Genomic DNA, 27118 nt, shown 5'->3' with positions numbered 1-27118 from the left:
TGATCTCTCTCTCTGTCAAATAAATAAATAAAATCTTTAAAATAAAATAAACCTCTGGCTAATATTAACAAACATTAACTATTTGTAAATTAATGTAAAACAAAATTATCAAATGCTTTGTTTTAGTCTTTGTCTTAGTATGTGATATTGATAAGTAGAAATCAAGATGCTGGAACATGGAATAATAGCTTTTCTACACCAAGGTATTGTTAAAATTTTTAAAGTAGTTTATGAATTTTATCAATTTCACTAATTTGATCTCTCAAATTACCTTTAAGTTGATGACTGGTTGCTGTTGCTACTGCTGTCTCCTGATACAGATCTGTAAAAAATGAAATGACATTACTTTAGGGTTAGAAAACATTGTAATTTTTTTTCTGTCTTTTTGGACTATAGTTGACACAAAATGTGACATTAGTTTCAGGTGTACTGCTTAGTGATTTGACAAGTTTATGCATTATGCTGTATTCACCACAAGTGTAGCTACCATCTGTCCAATTATAGCATTATACTGTATTCTCAATGCTGTGCCTTTTATTGCCTCATCTTATTAATTCCATTACTAGAAGCCCACATCTTCCTCTTCCTTTCACCCATTTTAGCCAACCCTCCACCTCACTCCCCTCTGACAACAAACAATTTGTTCTCTGTATTTACAGATCTGATTCTGCTTTCTGTTTCTTCAATATTTTTTCCATTCATAAGTGGAATCATATGGTATTTGTCTTTCTCAGTCTGACTTATTTCATTTAGCATAATAAGTCTCCAGGTATTTTTTTAAATTTTTTGAGAAACCTCCATACTGTTTTCCACAATAGCTGCACCAATTTACATCCCCACCAACAGTACACAAGATTTTTGTTTTGTTTTCCTCTACATCCTTGCCAATACTTATTATTTCTTTTTTTTTTTTTTGGATTCTACCATTATGACAGGTGTAAGATCATATCTTATTGTGGTTTTGAGTTCCATTTCCCTAATGATTATTGATGCTAAACATCTTTTCATGTATCTGTTTGCTATTTGTATGTCTTCTTTGGAAAAATGTCTATTCAGGTTGTTTGCCCATATTTAAATCAGATTATTTGTGGAGGCTTTTTTGGTGTTGAATTGTATGAATTCCTTATATACTTTAGTTATTAACCCCTTATCTAATATATCATTTACAAATCCCTTCTCACACTCAGTAGGTTTCCCTTCTGTTTTCTTGATGGTTTATTTCACTGTGCATAAGCTTATTTTGGTGTAGTCATAATATTTTATTTTTGCTTTTATCTCTTTTGTCTGGGGAGACATACCTAGAAAAACGTTTCTACTACCAATGTCAAAGAAATTACTGCCTGTGTTTTCTTGCAGGATTTTTACAGTTTTAGGTCTCACATTTAGGTCTTTCATCCATTTTGAGTTTATTTTTGTGTATGGTGTAAAGAAGTGGTTTTATTCTCTTCTTTTCTTTATGTGTAGGTGTCCAGTTTCCCCAGCACCATTTGTTGAAAAGACTATCTTTTTCTCCAGAGCATATTCTTGCCTCCTTTGTCACAGATTAATTGACCATATAGTTTTGGGTTCATTTCTGGGTCTAATCCATTGACTGATGTGTCCATTTTTGTGCCAGGGTCATACAGTTTTGATTATATGGCTTTGCAGTTGTATCTTGAAATCTGGGATCATGATACCTCTAGCTTTGTTCTTCCTTTTCAGGATTGCTTTGACTCTTTGGGGTCTTTTGTGGTTCTATAAAAACTAGGATTATTTGTTCTAGTTCTGTGAAAATGCCACTTATAGTTTGAGGGAGATTGTATTTAATCTGTAGACAGCTTTGGGTAATACGGATATTTTAACAAAAGTAATTCTTCCAACTCATGGGCATGAAGTATCTTTTCATTTGTGTCATCTTTCTTTCATCAAGTTTCTTTCATCAATGTCGTATAGTTTTCAGAGTAAAGGTCTTTCACTTCCCTGGTTAAATTTATTCCTAGATACTTTATTCTTTTTGTTCCAATTGTATATGGAATTATTTTCTTAATTTTTCTGATGCTTCATTATTAGTGTATAGAACCACAACTGATTTCTGTGTGTTAATATTGTATATGTCAACATTGCTAAATTCATTTATTAGTTCAAACATTTTTTTTGGTTGAGTCTTTAGGTTTTTCTAAGTAGAGTATCCTGTCATCTGCAAATAGTGACAGTTTTACTTCTTCCTTACCAACCTGGATACTTTTTATTTCTTTCTGTTGTCTAATTGCTGTGCCTAGGACTTCCAGTACTATGTTGAAAAGAGTGGCAAGAACAGATATCCTTGTTTTGTTCCTGATCTTAGAGGAAAAGTTTTCAAAGTTTCATCTTTGAATATAATGTTAGCTGTGGGTTTTTCATATATGGTCTTTTGTATGCTAAGGTATGTCCATTTTCTTGTTTTTTTTAACGGAAGTTTTGTATCATTATGTTATCTTTACTTGCACGAGTGAGAAACAGAAACATTTTCCTGTAGGATATAAAAGAGACCCACTTATTTATCCTTACTTCCACATTCTTTTTTCCCTAAATACCCACTGACTGAGCAAAATTGTGACTTGTATGGTGTTATGGTTAAAAAAAAAAAAAAACCTGTATGTAAGTGAAGCAAGTGGGATGAAGAAAGACGACTAGCATATCATCTCACTTATGTGTGGGATCTAAATTTTTTTAAAGATTATATTTATTCATTTGACAGAGAGGGAGAGTACAAGCAGGGGGAGCAGCAGGCAGAGAGAGAAGCAGGCACCCTGCCAAGAAGGGAGCTCAATGTGGGGCTCAATCCCAAGGCCCTGGGATCATGACCAGAGACAAAGGCAGACCCTCAACTTGAACCACCCAAGCATCCCTCTAAATTTTTTTTTTAAAAGATTTTATTTATTTATTTGACAGAGATCACAAGCAGGCAGAGAGGCAGGTGGAGGCAGGGGGAGCGGGGAGAAGCAGGCTCCCCGCCAAGCAGAGAGCCTGATGCCAGGCCGATCCCAGGACCCTGGGATCACGACCTGAGCTGAAGGCAGAGGCCTAACCCACTGAGCCACCCAGGCACCCCTAAATTTTTTTTAAAACAAAAAATAAGCTCATAGATATAGAGAATACGTTGATGGTTACCAGAGGTCGGGGTATGGGGTGAGTGAAATGAATGAAGGAGGTCAAAAGTACAAACTTCCAGTTATAAAACAATTAAGTAATGCATATATAATGTATAACATGGTGATTATAATTAACAATAAAGTATGGCATGTTTGAAACTTGCTAAGACAATAGATCTTAAAAGTCCTCATCACAAGAAAATAAAATTTTGTAACTAGGTATGGAGACAGATGTTAACTAGACTTTTTGTGGTCCCCATTTCAAGTAGCTTTAGAAAAAAATGAGCAATATTAAGTGTAAAATGGGCATTGTCCTATCTGTATCCACCTTTTACTGTTTAACATTTTTCTCACCTTCTACATATTCTATTCTCAAAAGTTACTTCCTTATCTCTATTAATCTCCTTGATACAACTGAATGTCAATACAAAAAAAAAATGAGGTTGCTTAGGTGGTAGACAGAGTCTACTAAAGCAACTGTTGTCAATATGGCTTTTAATTTGAAAGGCACTGTGAATTTACTGAGTAGCTTCAGTTATTTCTGAACCTATAAGAAAAAGATAGATAACTTACACATGAAATCTGAAAAAAGAACTGGTATATGCCAAGGCTCAATATTTCTAAATATTAATCCAATTCATCCAAGATCCAAACTCAGCACTTTAAAATCCTACTTGCAATATTCTGAATTTTAATTCTTCCTCAATTGGATTTTAATATTAATTTTAAAAATAATAAAATTACTTACTCTTCACTTACTGTTCCCTCTTTGTTCCAAAATCTTATTTTGTTCCATTTAAAAGCAATGATGGCAGTTAAAATAAGGATGGGTAGAAAAATGTAGAAACTGATCAAGAGGCCATTTTTTTGAGGAGCAGCATATTGTTTTCTAAGTAAGCTTTTACTTTTCTCTGAAAACATGAAAGTACACTTTAACTTATCAAAAATTATATGCAAAGCTTATTAGTAAGTTGAAATATAAAAACTTGTGATTCAAATAATATGGTGATAGAATAAATTTATGTTTTAAGATATTTTCAAAAAATAAACAAAATGTTTAAAAAATGTAAAAAAAATTAAAAATGCTTTCCAATATTCTGTGACTATGCCCCCAAAGAGCATTATATATTTGTCAACTCAATATATAATTAATATAAATTTATATTTAATCATTATATGTATATTTAATCTTTATGTGTTATATTCTATTTTTTATTATATTCCCTTTTATAAACTGCTACTTAAAATATATTAAACTGATATTATTCTTTAATAAATTTTTCATTTAAAAAACAGAGTAGGTATAAAAGAGGGACTCTAGAGTGGGAGAAAGTTGGCAGAGGAGTAGGGGACCCTAGTTTCATCTGGTCCCTGGAATCCAGCTAGTTAGCTTTCAAATCATTCTGAACACCTGTGAAATCAGCTGGAGATTCTAAGAAAAGAATTGCTGCAATTCTACAAATAGAAAAAGGGACCACTTTCTGCAATGTAGGAGGTCCAGAGAAGCGAACCCCAAGCAATATATTGGAAGATAAACTGTGGGGGTGGGGGTAAGCCTCCATCAGCTGGCTGCTGGAAAGTAATATAGCAGCAGAGCGCAAAATCGGAACTTTTAGAAGTCAGCACCAGTGAGGGACATCCTGCCTGAAAGGGGCTCAGGTAGCAAAGCAGGGCACAATCTTAGGTGGGACAGTATGGTCTCAGGATCTCTGGGTTCACAGAGAGAATGAGGGTGTCTGAGTGCAGCAGAGTTCCCTGCATCAAAGCTGGAAGCTGGCTGCAATCAGCAAGCCCATGAGTGGGCTTTCACCTCAGTGTTGCCATAACCCTTGAACTGCAGAATGATCAGGTGACTGCTCTCCAAGCAGGGACCCAGCAAGTAGCAGAAGCATGGTGAGACCCTCTCTGTGCCACAGGAATCTGGAGGGTTTGGAGACTCAGGTGGCATGGATCCTATAAGCAAAGAGATCCCAAAAGTAATATAGAATAGAAAGAAAGAGAGACAATATACAGAAACAGAAACTTTACATGTAATACAATGGCACCAAATTCATATCTTTCAACTTTACTCTGAATGTAAATAAGCTAAATGCTCCAATCAAAAAACACAGGGAATCAGATTGGATAAAAATAGCAAGAACTATCAATATGCTGTCTATAAGAGATTCATTTTAGACCCAAAGACACCTCCAGATTGAAAGTGAGGGTTGGAGAATCATTTATCAAATAATGGACATCAAAAGAAAGCTGGGTGGCAATCCTTATATCAGGCAAATTAGACTTTAAAACAAAGATTGAAACAAGATATGAAGAGGGACATTATATCATACATAAAGAGTTTATCCAACAGGAAGATCTAACAATTGCAAATATTTATACTCTCAAGTTGGGAGCAGCCAATTATTTAAACCAATTAATAACAAAATTAAAGAAACACATTGATAATAATACAATAATAGTAGAGGACTTTAACACACCAGTCACAGCAAAGGACAGACCATCTAAGCAGAGATTAACAAGAAAACAAGGGCATTGAATTACATAATGGACTAGATGGACTTCACATATATATTCAGAACATTCCATCCTAAAGCTACAGAATACACATTCTTCTCAAGTGCACATGGAACTTTTTCCAAAATAGGTCACAAACTGTGTCACAAATCAGGTCTCCAGTGGCATCAAAGATTAGGATTATACCTTGAAAATTTTCAGAGCACAATTTTTTGAAACTTGAACTCAATCACAAGAGGAGATTTGGAAAGAGCTCAACTACATGGGAACTAAAGAGCATCTTACTAAGAATCAATGGATCAACCAGAAAATTAAAGAATTAAAAATCACATCAAATCAAATGAAAATGAAAACAACATGGTCCAGAAACTTTGGGTTGCAATAAAGGTAGTCCTAAGAGGGAAGTATATAGCAATACAGGCCTACCTCAAGAAGCAAGAAAAGTCTCAAATATACAACCTAACCTTACACCTAAATGAGCCAGATAAGAACAAAAATGAAACCTAAAGTCATAAGTAAAAAGAAAATAATAAATATTGGAACAAAAATAAATGATAGAGAAACAAACAAAAAAAGTAGAACAGCTTGATGAAAATTAAGAGTTGCTTCTTTGAAATAATTAATAAAATTGATAAACCTCTCACCAGACACATCAAAAAGAAAAGACAAAGGACTCAAATAAATAAAATCACAAATGAGAGAAGAGAGATCATAATGACCACCACAGAAATGTAAACAATTATAAGAGAATATTATAAGTAGTTATATGCCAAGAAATGACAATCTGGAAAAAATAATGGATAAATTCCTAGAAACATACAAACTACTAAAACTAAAACAAGAAGAAACAAAATTTGAACACACCCTTAGCAAGCAAAAAAACTGAATCTGTAATCAAAAATCTTCCAACAAACAAAAGTCCAAGGCCAAATGGCTTCAAGAGGAATTCTACCAGATATTTAAAGAAGAATTAATACCTATACTTCTCAAACTGTTCCAAAAAATAGAAAGTGAAGGAAAGTTTTCAAATTCACTCTATAAGGCCAACATTACCTTGATTTCAAAACCAAAGACTCAACTAAAAGGGAAATTTACAGGCCAATATCCCTGATGAAAATGGATGCAAAAATTCCCAAGAAGGTACCAGCAAATTGAATTCAACAAGACATTAAATGAATTATTCACCACAATAAAGTGGGATTTATTTCTGAGCTACAGGGGTGGTTCATTATTTGCAAATCAATGAACATGAGATACCACATTAATAAGAGAAAGGATAAGAACCATATGATCCTCTCAATAGAGGATCTCTCAATAGAGAAATGATCTCTCAATAGAGAAAAGCATCTGACAAAGTACAGCATACATTCTTGATAAAACCCTCAACAAAATGGACAGAGATGGAATATATCTCAACATCATAAAAACCAAAGACTACAGATATACAGCTAATATTATTCTCAATGGAATAAGACAAGTATGTCCACTCTTAGTATTTTTATAAGACAAGAAGTCTTAGACTCTGAAATCACAGAACAAAAAGAAATAAAAGGCATCCAAATCACCCAGGAAGATGTCATACTTTCACTATTTACAGACAACATGATACTCTATGAAGAAAACCCAAAGATTCCACCCTAAAGTTCCTGGAACTGACATAGGAATTCAGCAAAGTTGCAGTATATAAAATCAACATACAGAAATCTATTGCATTCCTATAAAAAATAATGAAGAATCAGATAGAGATCAAGGAACTGACCCATTTACAATTACATCAAAAACAATAAGATACCTAGGAATACACCTAAACAAAAATGTGAAAGACCTGTATACTCTGAAAACTATAGAACACTGATGAAAGAAATTGAAAAGGATACAAATGGAAAACCATTCCAGGCTCAGGGATTGGAATAACAAATATTGTTAAAATCTCTATACTACCCAAAGCAATCTACACATTTAATGCAATCCCTATCAAAATACCAACAGGATTTTTCACAGAGCTACAACAAACAACCATAAAATTTGTATGGAGCCACAAAAGACCCAAACAGCCAAAGCAATCTTGGAAAAGAAAAGCAAACCTGGAGGTATCACAATTCCAGACTTCAAGCTACATTACAAAGCTGTACAAAGAAAGTATGGTACTGGCACAAAAACAGACACATACATACATCAGTGGAAAAGAATAGAGAACCCAGAAATGAACCCACAACTCTATGGTCAACTAATCTTCAACAATGCAGGAAAGGATATCCAATGAAAAAAAGACAGTCTCCTCAACAAATGGTGTTGGGAGTACTGGACAGCAACATGCAGAGGAATGATAATGGACCACTTTCAGATAACATACACAAAAATAAATTCAAAATAGATAAAGACTTAAAATGAGACTAAGGATACAATTGAATTACACCTTTGAACTGCTGAAAGTAAAATTCTCAATGCAGAATTCTACTTCCAGTTAAAATACACTTCACAATTTGAGACATTTTTATAAAACATTTTAAAGACAAAAGCTGAGAATAATTGGTCACCACAAGGTAGGTAGGTAGATAGTTATAGATATAGATAAGTTTGTCAGTGAGAAAGAAAATGACACATATGGAAATTTGAATGTGCTGGAAGAACTGAAAAGCCCTTGAAAACAGTAAATTGATAGGTAAATGGAAATATTTATATTAGAAAATCTTTAACTTTCCATTGGCTGTTTAAAGCAAATATAATGGTGTATTATCAGGTTTATATAAATATGTATGCATAATTAGAGAAACATAAATGATGGAAAGACATTAATGGAATTATATTCTTATGAGATTTTTACATTATAATATTTAGAAAAAATGAATACACTGTGAAGAAAATGAACAACTATTCATGAATGTTCACTAAACAGTGTTTCATAACATCTACTATCCATATGCTATCAGTATAGATTTTGTTACTTTTACCTTTAAATAGTATGGTCATTTGAAAGATGTGACTAGCATGTTAAAATTGTTAACATCCTCGGAATATACAGAGTATACAATAAAATTATCCCCTCTTCTGTAATTTAATCATACTTATCTAAAAAACCCTGCTGTATAAACAGAAATGTTTTGGGAACCATAGTTAAAATTAAAGGGAGGCCTATTAACATATTCACTTCTTCATTGGAACTAAAAGCATATGCAAAGTTTTGATTGACAGTATGATCTGGAGCTGTATTGTTTAATATAGTTGTCACTAGCCACAAATGGCTACTTGAATTTAAATTAAACAAAGTAAGATAAAAAGGAAATTTTAACTCTTTAGTTGCACTATCGACATGTCAGGTGCTCGACAGCCACATAGTCAGTGGAGACCATTTCTCCTCTACTGAAGCACACTGATCTCGATACTAACTATTGGCAAACCAAAACCCATCATCATAACTTCCTCCTGGTGATGCTGGTGCTGGTTCACAATCTGGAGGAGAATATCCAACATCACAGTGACAATTAAGCTTATTATTGCAAACCTAAAACAAAAACCAAACAAAAAATTAGAACATTTTAGGTATAATGCAAAAATTAAATGCCTTATTTGTGACTGTTAGTCAATATATGTTATTAAAATATGATCGCTTCATATATTATAGTTTTTTATTTTAATGTGGAAAATAATTTTTACAATAAAATGTAATATAATAAATGTCTTTGCAGTATCTTTTCAATGTCATAGATACTTCTTATTTGTCTTTTGTCTTTTTAAACAACAATAGATAACACACTGATACAATGAAAATACCTTATTCTAAAAAGGCATAGAAATTATGAAGCTCAAAACTATGAAATTAAGAGAGTTGACTTATATTATGAATTGTGCTAGATTTTTTAAGAATGTCTGTGATAAGAGCCAACTTTTACAAAAAATGGGGGGAATATTGTAAAGGAAAAAGCTTGCTTATCCAGACATAGATACCAAAATGTATTTTGCTAGAAATAGGAAGGCTAGAAAACACCTATAAACTGATCTGGTGGATGAATCAGAAGGGTCAGAAGCAGAAGAGAGAATCTATAAGTAGATTCATGCAGAAATTAAATTTAAATTTAAAGTCAGCAGATAAATGGCAATATGAGGATGCATACATGCTTAAGAACTGTATCTTTATTTCTTAACTAAATGCAAATTAACAATACATTTAGCTGTGAGAAGAGATTTTAAAAGAGATATATTTAGCTGTGAGAAGAGATTTTAAATACTACAAAGCTAGTCTGGCTAGAATTTGAGAAAATGCACATTTTTGTTCATGATAGGTGAGAGAAAATCTGGTATATTTCTAAAACAGATAATATTTATGAAAATTTAAATGGTGCATAAATTTGACCCATCAGATTTCATTGCTAACAATTTAAGAAATCAGGTAATTGTCCAAAGGTGAATGTACAACAATGTCCATTATACCATTATTTACATTAGCTAAGTAAAAATTTGACATGATCTAAAAGTCCATTGGTAAATGAGTTTTCAAGTATAGTATAGAAGAGACATACACAGAAATAAATTAAAGATATTAAAGGACAAAAGAGATATGAATGAATGAGAAATTTTGCTCTCATAAAAACATTAGATTATAAGTCATATGTATAATATAAGTATATTAAGTGTATGTGTTTAAACATATCAGTATACATACATTCAACTATAAGCAAAATTTATATAAGCATGTATAAACATATGTTTGTAATCTTCAATAAACCCATTTCCAAAATTTCATACTGGAATATGCTGCATACTGCACTTTTGTACAAAGTTCAAAGTTTATCAGTTCATGAAGCCAATAATAATCTAAACACATAAATCTTATGTATATGTATACATAATAGAATCACTTTCCTTATTTAACAGTAATTTTCTAAAAGAAATTTCCACATAAAATAATTCTGAACCTCATTATTATCCTGGAAAAAGTTACTGACATGGATTTTAAATACTATATGTAAAAATAGAGGAAATAATACATACTCCATGTCCACTGCAATTTGTTTCTGACCGACAATTTGGTCTATTTGGGTAGTCACTGGCTTCTTGGCAGGTTCCATGAAAGCAATACTAAAATGTTAAAACAACCAACAACAAAAATTTTAAATGTAAATTCAAGAGTTGAGCAATTGTACTTGGTATAAAAATTAGATGCACAAGATAGATACACATACACACCCCCAGGTACACACACACACCCACACACACACCAGATGAATCGATTTCATGACATTTATTCCTTCTAAATAAAACAAGTTGGGAGTCTAAATGGCATGTTATTACACTACTACATATAAAATTCTGAGAATGAGATACTATTTTTTCCTTATGAGGGAGCACAGCTGTGAGTTTATTGATACTAACTGGCGTAAGAACAAGTATAGATAACTTATACGATCATTTGTAATGAGCTAGGATGTGTCTTTCCATTTTCTATGCAATTTTATAATATATACTCAGATTGACTTTGTGAAGAAGATGTTTTTGTTCTCATTTTTTTTTGATAAACATGAATGTACTCTTTTAAGGTCATGCATGAGTTACTGACAGACCCAATATTCAGTGCAAGAACTACTTTAGTCACAGAGCCACATATTTATTGACCAATGCTAAGTATCTGTCATTTTTATATTTATTTCCAACATTAATGACAATATCTTTTATCTTTCACATTAGCAATGTGACCTTAGTACAAATTATTTGATACCCCCATGCTTCAGTTTGTCCATCTTTGAATTTGGAATAGCAATTGATATCTAACATTTTTTAAACTATAGGTTATTAAAAAATGTAGATATAAGGATGAAGCAATTTGTTAGACATAAAGGAATAAAAGAAATGTTTGGCACATAGTAAATGCTCACTAATACAAGATATTGTTTTATTGTTTATTTACCTCATTTTCATGTAGATTTTAAGTGCTTATTCCTATATCCGAATTTTAATTTAATCTGAATATCTTTGGGGTATTTTCTAAGATTATCTGCTGAACTTTTCTCAGGTTATCTGATAGAATAAACACTATATGATGAATAGTCTTAAAAATCATTATTTCCTATCACCAGAACCAATTATCATCATAAAGGAAAGAAGATCAGCTTGTTCATTAACTGAAAGTGCTCTGATGAAGCCAGCAAGATTAACAAAATGTTGGAAAAACCAACATCACCTATCCACTAAACCATCTTCATTCTAGTTCTCTTTAAAACATTGTCTGAGGCAATAATAGATGAGTCATATTTCACTGGGTTGTCTTTAGGGGAAAAATAATCCAGGAAAAGTTAAGACCTATGCTTCAGATACAATTAATACAAGTAAAAAGATCAGTTTGTAGCTGGCTCCTTTGTAATGACAGCAAAAGCAAGAGACATTATAAAAGTACTTAGCCCTGGGCAATGGTTGGGATGATTTTTTGAATATAAACTAATCTACAAGACTTCCTTCTTTGAATAAGAGACACAAATAATGTTTCAGAAGCAGTTACATCATGTATCAAAGGAAATATATATATATATGTATATATATATATGTAAATGCATATTTCTTGAAAGAGAAATGCCTGGGTTCTGTAAGCATATTTTCTTATAGTCCCAGGTGTGAGTAAGAAAAAGGCAGTTAATTTCTATTCAATGATTAACTTATCTAATTTTGGACAATTAAATATGTCCTAAACATACCCACCTTCAGGTTAAGAATGAATGTGCTGAGAGGTGTTATCTTCCCTACCCGACCTGAACTAGAAATTACTTCAATAAACTATTCTGTTCTAAGTCTTATAAATAAAAAAGAAATCAAAACAGCTTTCTGTCACATCCAGTATTAAGCAAACTTGCATTATTGGAATAATGCCTATCTCCATGCAGGATAAATATATGTGTTTTATTTAAAATTTTATTACGATTCATAAGAGACATACTTTTCTTCATGTTATAAATAAGATATAAGGTCTCCCCTCTTTCCTTCTTTCTGTTCTTTTCTGTTAAGATAATTTTTATAAAGGACCACATTAATAATAATAAGGTAAAGAAGTCTTTCCTTTCCAACCACTCTGAAATCAACTGAACAACGTGGAGTAACAAATGAAGTATATCTTTGATGAATTTTTTAAATAATCACAGAATAATTTCAATACAAATTCACGGACATGGCACTCACAATTACTCCCCTTTTCCTAATTAATGTGAGTAAAGGAGAATCAGAACAAGGCAATTAGAAGATGAGAGATTTAAGAACTTCCTGGGATTTCAAAATAAAATGAAGGCCACCGATGGGTAAAATGAAGTGAGGAAGCAACCACATCACATACAATGGTCAAGGAGAGAGCCTGGTTGACCAGCCTACAATGCTTGGAGAATCTGCAGCCTCAGAGTCATAAGGAAAAGCAAAGGAAGAAGAGCCAAAAATGCAGTTTGGGCAGGGGGGCCAAAATGTGGAAGTATCCACAGAAGTGTCCACAAAACCACAGAAGCAGTTAGCTCTCATATTCACTACTCACCTCTCCTTTCTCTCAATTACAAAATGCATTCTGCAAAACACTTTTATCCCAAAGGAGAAAATTAAGGAAGGTATTTTGTTTCCTAAAGCAATTGAATTAATGATGACTATAGATTTTGGACTTATCAAGTGGTCTGTCCTTTAGGAGAATCACTATCCATTTAAAGTTTTGGAAGTACCACGACCTAAGTGGCTAGGTCCAAAATGAGACTGTCATTTGACAAATCCTTGTCACATGGAAAAGGCTGCCAGTTTTGTGTTTTTTTTTTTTAAATTAAAAATAATGTGGGAGTAAAACATCATGCCAACTTATAGCTCCGACTGAACCAAGTAGGAAAAGCCAGTCTCCCTCCCTCCGTATCTCAGTCCCTTCCTTCCCTTCTCTTTCTTTCCCTGGCCTTCCTCTCTCTCTCTTTTCTTTGCTCCCCCTCCATGGGGACATTGGCCAGTTGGGCACAGGCTAATGAACAGACTTTCCCAGGCAGAGAATAACCAATGGAGAGAAGAGTGATCTGTAAAGCTTATAGTGGTCATACAAGATAGTAAGACAAACCAGGATGGCAATCTTCTGTGGCATTTGTATGCTTAGTCCTCATATAGTTTTATTTCAATTTTGTCATTATAATTGCATTTTCCCCATGGGGAAGATGTTTTACTCTCACTACTTTCTTTTTAAGATTCTTTGTCTTAATTTTCATTGATTTAATTATGCTGTAACCTACTACGAATTTTACTGGGTTCATCTTATATGATCTTCTTTCAGCTTCTTGCATTTTTAGGCTTATGCCTTTTGGCAAATCTGAAACTTTCCAGGCATTATTTCCTCGGATACTTTTCCATCCTTAAATTCTTTCTCCTGTTCTTCTAGAATGACAATGTCATGGATATTATATCTTTTGTTATAATCTCACAGATCCCTGAGGATCTATTTGTTGTTTTTCAGTCTACTTTCTGTTATTCAGATTGGCTATTTTCTATGGTTCTATCCTCAGCTTCACTGATTCTTTACCCTGTCCCCTCCATTCTGCTTCTGAGACTATCACTGACTTTTATATATTACTATATTTTTTATTTCTAAAATTTCCACTTGGTTCTTTTTTGTGTCTTCTCTCTATATGCTGGAACTTTCTATTGTTTCTCTCTCTTTTTTATATTAATTTCAATCAGCCAACATATAGTATATCATTAGTTTCAGATGTACTTTCTATTGTTATATTAGTAGTTTCAAGCATATTTGTAATTGCTCTTAAAATATGCTAATGATGGCTGCTTTACATTCTTTGAAGTATACTGGTATCATCTTGGTGTTATCTTGGTGTCAGTGTTTTGTTTTGTTCTATTTTGTTGTATTTCAAGTTGAGATTTTCCTGGTTCTTGGTATGAAGAGTGATTTTTGATTGAAACCTAGTATTTTGAGTTTTACATTACGAGATTCTAAAATTTGTTTAAGCCTGTTTTAACAGTTCCTGTTAGAGCTCTAGAGGGAATACAAGGAATGTTGCCTCATTATCTCCAGGTAAGGTTGGAAGTATAGATTCCACTAATACCTGAGATGAGAAGGGCTCCTAATTACTACAAGGGTCAAGGAAGAACAGACACTGCTGGGCCTCTCCTCATACCACCCTGTGAGAGAGAACGTATGACCACAATTTCTTCTCTGTTGTTTGGTTGAAGTAGAACAGTTATTATTTAAAAGTGTACTGTTTGCTAGACTGTTCCTTTCACTAAAGAAGTCAGGCTTTCCTTGATGACTTCTATTTGTCTGTTCCACTTGACATTTCTGAGTTGCTAGCTTTTCTGACACCCAGCTTGGAATATATGAAGCAAAAGGAAAAGGGAAGTCATTGCTGTGTTGTTCCTTGGATTCCAAAGTCCCTGCCTAGTCTGCCTTTCTCTCTTCAGCGTTTAGAGTATTCTTATGTTTGCTTTACATACAAAATTGGTTTTTTAACTGTACATAGTAGAAAAGTATGTCTGGTGCATCCTTCTGGAACCCCAGATCTCTACCTAATCATTTTTAATCATCACATAATACATTTATCATACTTTCCTTATTATGTAACTCATTTTGTAGTATTTAAGAAATCTTTGAGTGTACTAGACACTGAAATTTCCTTGAGCTCTTTATTAAAACATTTTGATTTGCAACTCCTCTGAAATATTTTCTATTTTAGTCTAGAGGTCAGTTTATTTATCCTGATATCAATACTGCAATGGTTTAATTACCTTGATTTTACAGTAAGTCTTGATATTTAGTAGTATGAATTTCCAGTTTCCATTTTCTTCTTTAAAATTACATTGACTACAGGGTTCCTGGGTGGCTCAGTCGGTTAAGTGTCTGCCTTCAGCTCAGGCTCAGGTTCGGGTCATAATCTCACAGTTCTAAGATCCAGCCTTGCATCTGCTCCCTGCTCAGCAGGGGGTCTGCTTCTATCTCTCCCTCTGCCTCTGACTCCACTCCCCACCTGCACCCCCCAGCTCATGCTCTGTCAAATACAAAATAAAATCTTTTAAAAACTTAAAAAAAAAATTGACTATATTTTATTTCTGTCCTTTGCATTTTTTTGCATACTTTTTTTCTTTTCAGTGTTCCAGAATTCATTGTTTATGCACCACACCCAGTGCTCCATGCAATACATGCCCTCCATAATACCCACCACCAGGCTCACCCAAACCCCCGCCCCCTTCAAAACCTTCAGTTTGTTTCTCAGAGTCCACAGTCTCTCATGGTTCATCTCCCCCTCTGATTTCCCCCAACTCACTTCTCCCCATCTCCCAATGGCCTCCGTGTTAATCCTTATGCTCCACAAATAAGCAAAACCATATGATAATTGACTCTCTGCTTGTCTTATTTCCCTTAGCATAATCTCTTCCAGTCCCGTCCATGTTGATACAAAAGTTGGGTATTCATCCTTTCTGATGGAGGCATAATACTCCATAGTGTATATGGACCATATCTTCCTTATCCATTCATCCACTGAAGGGCATCTTGGTTCTTTCCACAGTTTGGTCACTGTGGCCATTGCTGCCATGAACATTGGGGTACAGATGGCCCTTCTTTTCACTACATCTGTATCTTTGGGGGAAAATACCCAGTAGTGCAATTGCAGGGTCATAGGGTAGCTCTATTTTTAATTTCTTAAGGAATATTTACAGTTTTCCAAAGTGGCTGCCCCAACTTGCAATCCCACCAACAGTATAAAAGGTTTCCCCTTTCTCCACATCCTCTCCAACACTTGTTGTTTACTGTCTTGTTAATTTTGGCCATTCTAACTGGTGTAAGGTGGTATCTCAATGTGGTTTTGATTTGAATCTCCCTGATAGCTAAAGATGATGAACATTTTTTCATGTGTCTGTTAGCCATTTGTATGTCTTCTGTCCTTTGCATTTTTATATAAACCTTTAAGTTAGTTTTTCAATCTCCACCAGCAGGACATCCCACCCCTACCAAAAAAAAAAAAAAAAAAGAAAAGAAAAAAAAAGAAAGAAAATAAAAACCTGCTGAGAGTTTGATTCTTGATGGTATCAGATTCATCAACTGATGTTGAAAACACTGACATCATAACAATATTAAGTCTTCCAATAAATGAGGATGGTTTATCCCTCTATTTATGTAGATCTTCTCTGTTTAGTAATGCTTTGCACTACTTTGCAGTTGTCAGTGTAGAAGCTGTCTTGCATATCTTTTATTTAGTCTCCCTAGGTTATAAATGCTTTTGAATGTTATAATGCCACAATATCACGCTAGGACTTTAAAGAGACAAAGTCACAAGACCTTTACAATCTTGGCTTGGGATGGACCAGCCAAAAAGTACAATCTACACTTCAGTAAAAATCACAACACACAGAATTTTTGTGTGCAATCCAAACAGTATAAATGCGTATTTTGTAGGTTTTGCCCTGGTTTCTCACTCATTATATTGGAAATGTATGGCCACATCATTAAAAATTATTTGCAAATGTTGCTGTATAAAGAAATGTGGTATACTGTAATTTATACTGTAATTTATCTGATCAACCTACAGTTGGCATTTAATGTGTCTGTTTTATTCTCTATTGTAATTCACATCATAATTGCACTATACAAATGTATATTTCCTAATATTTAAAAATTAATTTACTATTACATTAGAAGTGCATTTAAAAGTATGTTAATATAGTAAACTCTTCACAGATTTTTTTTTTTTTAAGGAGTCTTAAGTTCCAGGCCATGCAAGGCCTGGAACTGATGACTCTGGGATCAAGACCCAAGCTGAAATCATGAGTCATATGCTTAACTGACAGACCCACCCAGGCACCCCACTCTTTACACATTTCTAAATCAATTTCCAGAAAGTCAATTTATACTTGTTTTAAGATGATGGCAGGTTATGCTTCTCACCATCAAATATTATTTTCAATGCACAAACAACACAAAAATAATGGCTCGATATTCATTTGCTTTGTATTTATTTAATAACAAGTTGGGTGGAACATAGTCACATTCCTTAGTCATATGTTCAATTTTATGAGATTTCTTTGCACTGGTATATACTGGGGTGTGTGTGTTTGTGCATATGCACATATATATAATATACACATATACTGAGATATACATACATATTATGATATACATATATATTATGTAGTGTTTTCTTTGACACCAGCTGGGTGTCCAACAATTCCAAGTAACTCAATGCTGACACTATTTGGAGATAAAATCACATCCCACAATTTAAAAATTCAGTGCCACAAGACTGTCCCCGTTTTAGAGACCAGATGCGAATCCCAGACCACCCATACTTCTGACCATCTGGCTATAAATATTGGAGGTTACCATGGCCCCCTCCTTGGGTTTGATAATTTGCTCATTTGGGTCACAGAACTCAAGAAAACATTTTACTTATGTTTACTTATTATAAAGGATACAACTCAGCAACACCTAAATAGAAGAAGTTCATTGAGAAAGGTATATTGGGGGTTAGGGGGCAAGGAGGATGTCATAGTGTCCAGGACACCTCTTCACATCTCATCATTGCCACAAGTTGAAAGTCTCTGAATCTCAATGTTCAGAAGTTTTTATCAAGTTCAGTTTCTAGCCACACCACTTTTCCTACTTAGAGGTCTGTGAGTAGGGCTAAAAGTTCCAACTCCCTAATCATTTGGTCTTTTTGATAACCAGCCCCACCCAAAGCAATCTATAAGCTCCACCCTAAGTCACCCCATAAATAAACTCAGGTTTGGTTGGAAGCAGACTAATAACAGAAAACATTCGTATCACACGGGAAGTTCCAAGGGTATTTAGATGCTCTGTGCCAGAAATCAGGGAAAAAGACCAAAGAATTTTTATGTGTTATAACATACACACACACACACACACACACACTCTCAAACACTATTTTGTGTATATTAATGAGTGATTAAATAAGTTAGTAAATTTATGTATTTACTCCACCATATTTACAGTAAATATTTTTCAGTTTAAATTATTTTTTACAGGGTGACATATTAGTTTATAATGTAGTCAGTACTAGTATGTTCCTTTGCAACTACATCATTGTTTTTATGTCAGAATAAAGTTATCTCAAGTTTACTAGTCACTTCCATTTTCCTCTTAATTTTCATTTCTTAAAATATTATATCTCAATGTAAAATATTTTAATTAAAATGTGAGATAATTGTGCAGTGTTATTCCTTTGGTCAACTAATTTTTTAATTGTACCAGTTTAAAAATATTTTGTTCTATTTCTCAAAAATTTTAAGAAAAAATATAAACAAAGCTTAAACTCTGTTTTATTATTGTGTCTTGTAGAAAGGCTAAATTTTTAACATATATATGTTATGATTTTGGAGGAAGAATTAGGCAAGTTGGTCTATGAGCAAATAAATGTTTTAGTTTCACTACAATGAAATTAATTCTCCTTGTCAATGACAGAAAGATTAAATTCTTGGCTTTTTTTGCTTTTCTTTGTGGTTATTAGGTTGTTCTGACCTACTTTTTTGGTGTATTATCTGTTCTTTTTTGTTCTTTGTTTACACAAATTTTTTGAGGATCAGATCCTAGCCTAACAAAGAGGCTTAGATTCTCAAGTGTGAGAAAACAAGTTTAAATATCTATAGCAAAATTTATAATAAAACAATGATAGTCCACTAGCAAGTGTTCCTTTGACTAATAGAAATTCTGAGGTTTGAATCTTAAGGTCATGATACAGTAACCAAAATTTGTAACATTAATTATAAATGAAAAAATCTTTAAGTCTCTCTCTCTCTCTCTTTCTCTCTCCAGGAGGAACAGTTCTATATCTCAGTGATATGTAGATTCAGTATGTCCAGGGAGGAAGTGAGTTCAGGGTTTTTCCAGACTGACATCTCGGACCTTATCCTCTCTTTTTTTTCTATCTTTGTCATGAACAAATATTTACATACACAGACACTCAGATGCACACATATATGGAAATCGAGTAAAATTTTTATTTACCTTATTTACTCCACACATAGTGCCACTGTTCATTACGGTAATATCATGACCTGAAGTGTCTGTTTCATTTCTTAAATATGCCGACAAACAGATATGGCCTCCAAGGTAAGTATATTGAACATCATAAGCTTTTGTTGGTACTATTTCTGAATGTGTCCAGTGACAAACTATCTTTCCACAAAGGATACTCCTGTCAATAGAAGGCAGAAAAAAAGCTCATATGTCACTTAGAGACACATGTATTAAGTAATTAACAGTTCAAAACATGAAAATAATTCAAAATGTTTCTCAGATCATAACATCAAAGTTATTCAGAACATATATCATCTTATGAAGTATAACAAATAAATTCATCTGTATATACTAGGTCCATCTCTCATTTGCATTAACTTATTTTTGCGTGCGCACACACACACACACACACATTTGAAAAATTATAATTATTGAATACACACCCAAAATTACAACTTGATTTTCCACAATTTCCAAAATTATCTGCTTGAAAATTCACTTCTTGTGTACATAGATAAGTAGAAACTTTAGCGACTGAAAATATAAAGTTATAATTACTCTTTAAAAAATTAATATAGAGACATCTAAACAATAGCAATGCCCTTCAATGTCATCTACTATAAATATTTAGTGTCATCTCCTGGTGACAAAAGGAGAAACACTAAAAATTACCCACTTGAGAATAGGAAAATTTTATGATAGGCAGAAATTACTAAGAAAGCAGTCATTTGCTCTCTTATTTACAATCCTAATATTCTACTCTTCTTTGCACCAATCACCTGAAACTTAATTAATACCTTTTTGTTTTGTTTTTGTCTTATACTTGTTAGGTCTATTTTGCCTCTTTACATAGCTCAAAGTCACACTGATTCACAATTTTATTTTCAAATTTGAATTTATACAAACAGTACCTCTTATGAAGGCTATTAGATAGATTACTGTCTTTAGAAAAACACAGTTTGAAAATGAACCCCAGAAAAAAAGATACATCTATTACATTTGCCAAATAATTTTTCACATTGCATATCTGGATCTTGGCAGACTCCTTTAAAGCAATAAGCAGTCTTATTATTGCATGGTTCTAAATCAGCAGATTTCACATCAGGTACACAAAATATAGATGATCCATTGCAATATTCTGGAAAATCACATGGATCTGTCATTTTCCTACATAAACGTCCTCTTTCGGCTATCTGTGAGACAAAGAAAAATCAGCCTTTTTTTAAAAGTAGTAAACCAAAAATGTAAAAAAAAAAAAAAAAACTTTAACAAGAGCAGTGTATTTCTGTCACTTCCATTATTATTACATTTTTCAGTACTTAAAGTCAAATAATGAATTATCAATTTACTCTTAAGTAAAATAGATTGGAAAAAACCCAAACATCCATCAATGGGTGAATATATTAACATATCATGGTATATTCATACAATGGAATATTTTCAGTCATATAAAGGAGCACTGATATATATGCTACAAGGTGGATGAACCTTCAACACTATCTTAAATGAAGAAAGCCACCACAAAAGATCACACATTCTATGCTTCTACTTATATGAAATATCCAGAATAGGTTACTCCAGACAGAACACAAATTGGTGGATGCTAGGGACTGAGGGGGAGAGAGAAAGGAGAACAAGGGCTTCAAGGTCTCTGAGTCTCTTGATTGAGTAAAGAACATGTTTTGGAACTAGATAGAAGTGGCAGTTACACAATATTGTGAATGTAGTAAATGCCACTAAATTGTTCACCTGTAAATGGCAAATGTTATGGAACCTCCTTTTCACCTTAATGTTTTTAAAGGCTCTGCCAAATGTAGCAATCAGCTCCATGTGCAAAGGAAAAGGCAAGGGACTGTGTAGAAAAGCCTTAATGCTCAATCCTGCTGATTTGGAGACAAAGGCCAAGATGAGCACTCTGGTGATGGGAAGAGTGACAAGGTTTATTGCTAAGTGGTAGAAACTCGAGGCTTGCCTCTATATTTATACTCCTTGAAGACAAGTGACCATTGGCTTTAATTATAGAGTGAAAGAAGCACATAGAATGAAAAAGAACACACATAGAACAAAGTAGGATGATGTTAGAAGAGCTTTCATTGACAGAGAACCTGGCTAATCTGAAATCTGGCAATCAAGATCTCTAATTAATCAGCTTTTATAATTGTCATTGGCTCCTGAAATTGGCACAGAAAAGACAAGACACTATAATGAAGTGATCTCCCAAAACGAATCTTACTCAGTCTCCTTTCAGGTGTGGCTACAAAGGAAAATTGAATGAACAACTTCCCAAGGGAAGTCAAAGATTCAATCTACTTCTGGGACCAGGAGTCCTTGCAAACTTCAGTATTAGATATTAGACATGCTACATGTTGCTAACTATTCTACATGGACTTCTTTTCTGCTATTCTCAAAATGAGATTATTATTATTGTTCGTTTATTCAAACATTGTATGTCAACTGTGTTTTGGGTGGCTTATTTCTAATTTTGTCATAAGTTGCCTGATTGTGAAGAGCTAAATTCAGGTATGACCAAGAGGAGTTCATACTGTCCAAATAATCTGGAATTAATATTAAATAATAACTGGATGGGGCCAGGGTAGATTAAAAACAATGCAGTGAGAGGCACAGTTAAGGAGGTTGAAAAAAGTCAAAAGACATCCTCAGAATGTGGAAATCAACAATGTATGAATCAGGTATATAAAGTTACATATTTGAAAGTTGTGTAAAATAAACAGTTTAAAAAATACTATAAAAATGAATGCACAAGAACACAAAAAATTATGGAAGGAAATCATGTAGTATTTTGAAAGCTTACCTGACATGTTTTGCTATCACAGCATGGTCCATTGCCACACTCTGCATATCCAATCAGAGTACAGTCTAAAGGATTACAACATTTTTTATGACTGCATTCCTACAAATGAATATAAGAGTTAAATAATAGGAATTTTCAATCAAATAAATAATTGTATTTATTGTCAGAATATACAAAATATTTCACCAAGTTAATTATTTGAGGAGTACTTTTCTATTTTACAAAACCCCCTCAAGATATCATCTTCAGAATATATAACAATTCATGGATGTGACAGAATAGAGATGCTAAATTATAACATTTTATTATACTAAATAATGTTTCAAAGAAAAAAGTTTGTCATTATCTTTTTAACTCTAAGCCCCTATATTAAACATTAATTCTATAAATTATTAGATAGTAGAGCACAAAAATAGTAATGACTCTTCATAATATACTACTTTCTTCTTTCTACTTACTAAGAGAGATGTTTCACAAGACTGATAGTAATATTTAAAAATTAGTAAAGTGGATAGGCACAAATAACTGTTTATATTTACTTCAATATTATTATTTTTATTACCCATGTGCTAAAAATTTTACATATCTGCACATTATGGTTTATTTTATATTTTTGTGTCTAAATTTCTGTTGATGAATTTCTGTTTATTTCCTTTATTTATTTATTTAGTCTTTTCTTTTTTAAAAATTTTATTTTATTTTTTTCAGTGTTCCAATATTCATTGTTTATGTGCCACACTCAGTGCTCTGAGAAACAAACTGAGGGTCTAGGAGGGGAAAAGCATAGGGAGTTAGGTGAGCCTGGTGGTGGGTATTAAGGAGGACACATATTTCCTTTATTTATAAGCATTATATTAATGACATTAACTCAGCCACCAACATATTATCACTACATTTTAAAATTTGTCATGACAATTTACTTTTTTTTTTTTTTCCTGGTAACTTCTTGATATTGTGATATCGTGAAGTTGCAAACTCATAAAATCTGAGAACCATAATCTTTTTTATCTGGTTTGTTCTTTAAGTTTATGGATAAAGCTTTACTCCATCCTAACCCCACTTATTCATTTATTTTCATTATTAAATGAAAATTCATTTATTTTCATTTCACGGTGAATTTTTTTACTTGCATATAGTTCACAGAATGTTACACTAGTTTCAGGTTTACAACTTTGTGCTTTGACAAGTTTATACATTATGCTAGGTAAAAAAGTATATCTACCATCAGTCCTCACACATCATTCTAAAAAGTCATTGATTATATTCCTTATGCTATACCTTTTATTCCTGTAACTTATTCATTCCATAACTGGAAACCTGTAACTCTGTCTTCCCTTCACCCATTTTGTCCAACCACTCACCATCCACCCCTCTGGGAACCATCGGTTTGTTCTCTGTATTTATAGATCTGATTTTGCTTTTTGTTTGTTTATACACTTGGCGTTGTTGTTTTTTTTTTTTTATTCCACGTATGAGTGTAATCATATGGCATTTGTCTTTCTCAGTCTTGACTGATTTCATTTAGAAAAATACCCTCTAGGTATATCCATGTTGCCTCAAATGGAAGAATCTCAACCTTTTCTACAGCTGCATAGTATCCCATTTTGTGTGTGTGTGTGTGTGTGTGTGTGTGTACACCATTTTTCCTTATCCATTCATGCATTGATGGACACTTAAATAGCTTCCATATATTGGATATTGTAAATAATGTTGCAATAAATTTAGGGGTGCATGTATCTTTTTGAATTAGTCTTTTTGTTTTGTTTAGATAAATAACAGTAGTGGAAATGGATTGGAATTGGATCATATGAATTTTTATTTTCAGTTTTTTGAGGAAACTCCACAGTGTACTTCACAATGGCTGCACCAATTTAAATTCCCACCAACAGTGTACAAGTGTACCTTTTTCTCCACATCCTCACTAATACTTATTATTTCTTGTCCTTTTGATTGTTACCAATTCTTTCTGGCATAAAGTGATGTGTCATTGTGACTTTGATTTGCATTTCCCTAATGGTTAATGATGTTGAGCATCTTTTTATTTGTCCATTGGCCATCCGGATGTCTTCTTTGGAAAAATGTCTATTCAACTTTAAATCAGATTTTTTTTGGTGTTTATATAAGTTCTATATTTATATTTTGGATATTAACCCATTTTCAGATATACCATTCGCAAATATCTTGTCCCATTGAATAGGTTGCCTTTTAATCTTCTTTTTTTCTTTATTTTATTTTAATTCCAGTGTAGTTAACATACAGTGTTTTATTATTTCAGATTCCATACATCACACAGTACACATCATGACAGGTGCACTCCTTAATGCCCATCACCTATTTAACTCATGCCCCACCTACCTCCCCTCTGGTAAACATGTGTTTTTTCTATATAGTTAAGTCTATTTCTTGGTTTACAAGGATGTGGAGAAAGGCAAAATGCAAACTGGTGCAGCCACTCTGGAAAACAGTATGAAGGTTCTTCAAAAAGTTAAAAATAGAACTAGCCTATGACCTAGCAATTATATTATGAGGTATTTACCCAAAGAATACAAAAATACTAATTCCAAAGGATTCATGCACCCAATGTTCATAGCAGTGTTATCTACAATAGCCAAATTATGGAAGCAGCCCAAGTGTCCATTGATTTATGAATAGATAAAGATGTGTGGCATATATTTATGATTGAATATTGCTAAGTCATAAAAAAGTATTAATCTTGCCAATTTCAATGATATGGACAGATCTAGAGTATTATCCTAAGCGAAACATGTCAGTCAGAGAAGAAAAATAAAAGATTTTGCTTATTTGTGACATTTAAGAAACAAAACAAATGAGCAAAGGGGGTAAAAAAAGAGAGAGAAAGGCAAACCAAGAAACAGGCTTTTAACTACAGAGAATAAACTGACAGTTACCAGAAGGAAGGTAGGTAAGGTGATGTGTTAAGTATGTGGTGGAATTAAGGACTATGCTTATTTTGATGAGCACTGGGTGATGTATAGAATTGTTGAATCATTGTTTTGTACAACTGAAAATAATATTACACTACGTATTGACTGGAATTTAAATTTTTTTAAAAAGTCATTTTGTCTGATGCAGGTGTTGCTACTCTGAGTTTCTTCTGCATTCCATTTGCATGGTTAGTGCTTCTCTGTCCCCTCACTTTCAATCTACAAGTATCTTTAAGTTTTAGATCTGAAATTAGTCCCTTGTAAGAAGCATGTGGATGAGTCTTTTTTAATCCACTGTGACACCTTCTGTTTCTTGGAATGTTTAGTCCATTTATATTCGAAATAATTATTGATAGGTACATATTTATTGCCATTTTTTGTTAGTTGATCTATGGTTATTTTTGCAGCTTTTCTCTGATCTTTTCTTCTCTTTATCTCTTCCATGACTTGGTTTTCTTTAGTGATATACTTGAATACCTTATTCTATTTTTTGTATATCTGTTCCTGTTTTTTTGATTTGCAGTTACTATTAGATTTATATATAACATCTTCTGCATATAGCAGTCTATACTAAACTGCTGGTCACTTCATTTTGAACTCATTCTTTACTCCTCTGCCCTTTACATTTTAGATATTTGGTATATTTTATATTCTCTTATTTTACGAATGCCTTGATTGACTTCTACAGAAACACTTATTTTTACTGCTTTTGTGTTTTCTATTTTTCATAGTCTCACTTCTGGTCTTTCCTTTCCATTCAAAGGGACCCCTTTAATATTTCTTATAGAGCTAGTTCAGTGGTTATGAAATCTTTTAATTTTTGATTGTTTGAGACACTACCTCTCCTTCTATTCTGAATAATAGCCTTACTGGATAGAGTATTCTTGGATACAGATTTTTCCCTCAGCACTTTGGATACTTCATGCCACTCCTTTCTGGAAAATCACCTTATAGCCTTATGGGGTTTCCTTTGTATGTATCTGTCTTTAATTTTGTAACCTTTAAAATTCTTTATCATGATTTTTTGCCATTTTAAGTCCTATGTGTCTTAGTGTAGACCTCTTTAGGTTGAATTTGTCAAGGGCTCTCTGTGCCTCCTGAAACTGGATGTCTGTCTCCCGCCCCACATTTGGGAAGTTCTCAGCTATTATTTCTTCAAGTACATTTTCAGCCCCCTTTTCCTCTCTTCCCCTTCTGGGATGCCTAAAATGTGAATATGATTATGCTTGATTGAGTCACTGAGTTCTCTGGGTGTATTCTTATTATTCAACATTTGTCTCTCCCTTTTTCAGCTTGATTGTTTTCCATTCTATCTCTAGGTCACTGATACATTTCTCTGCTCCCTGTAACCTACTATTTAACCCATCCATTGTATTTTAATTTCATTTATTGAGTTCTTCCTTTCTGATATGTTATATTTTATTTTTTCATCTAGGGTCTCACTGATGTCTTCCACTTTCTTCTAAAGTCCAGTGAGTATCTTTATAATCATTAAACTCTCTAATAGGCATATTACTTATTTCTGTTTCACTTGGATCTCCTGCTGTGATTTTGCCATGTTCTTTCATTTGCAACAAATTCTTCTACCTCATTTTGTCTACCTCTCTTTCTGTGTGTTAGGAAAGTCATCTACATCCTTTGTTTTTGAAAGTAGTGGCTTTATGAAGAAGAGGTCCTGTAGTGCCCTGCAGTGCACTATACTAAAATCTGTTCACCAGAACCTGGGCTCTTCAGAGGAGTCTACTGTGTGTTGCTTCCATCCTGCTAT

The 27118-nt window shown here is 33.2% G+C and overlaps 1 protein-coding gene across 1 annotated transcript in view; it reads right to left on the bottom strand.

Moving 5' to 3' along the window:
- Positions 1–273: 273 nt before the first annotated feature.
- The window catches only part of LOC308338240 (A disintegrin and metallopeptidase domain 3-like), a gene marked incomplete at both ends in the record, with an annotated part of 111004 nt that continues 84159 nt past the window's right edge, over positions 274–27118 (bottom strand). Inside the window, 8 exons of the mRNA XM_080796290.1 lie at positions 274–322; positions 3859–4021; positions 9012–9126; positions 10614–10700; positions 19582–19771; positions 20037–20127; positions 20591–20786; positions 22406–22504. Coding sequence (XP_080652416.1) covers positions 274–322; positions 3859–4021; positions 9012–9126; positions 10614–10700; positions 19582–19771; positions 20037–20127; positions 20591–20786; positions 22406–22504 — 990 coding nt within the window. The remainder of the gene's footprint in view (positions 323–3858; positions 4022–9011; positions 9127–10613; positions 10701–19581; positions 19772–20036; positions 20128–20590; positions 20787–22405; positions 22505–27118) is intronic.

Source organism: Martes martes, assembly GCF_963455335.1.
Source record: "Martes martes genome assembly, chromosome: 2".
NCBI classification, from domain to species: Eukaryota; Metazoa; Chordata; class Mammalia; order Carnivora; family Mustelidae; genus Martes; species Martes martes.
Note: the sequence above shows the minus strand (reverse complement) of the source record. Positions and strands in the feature narration are given on the sequence as shown.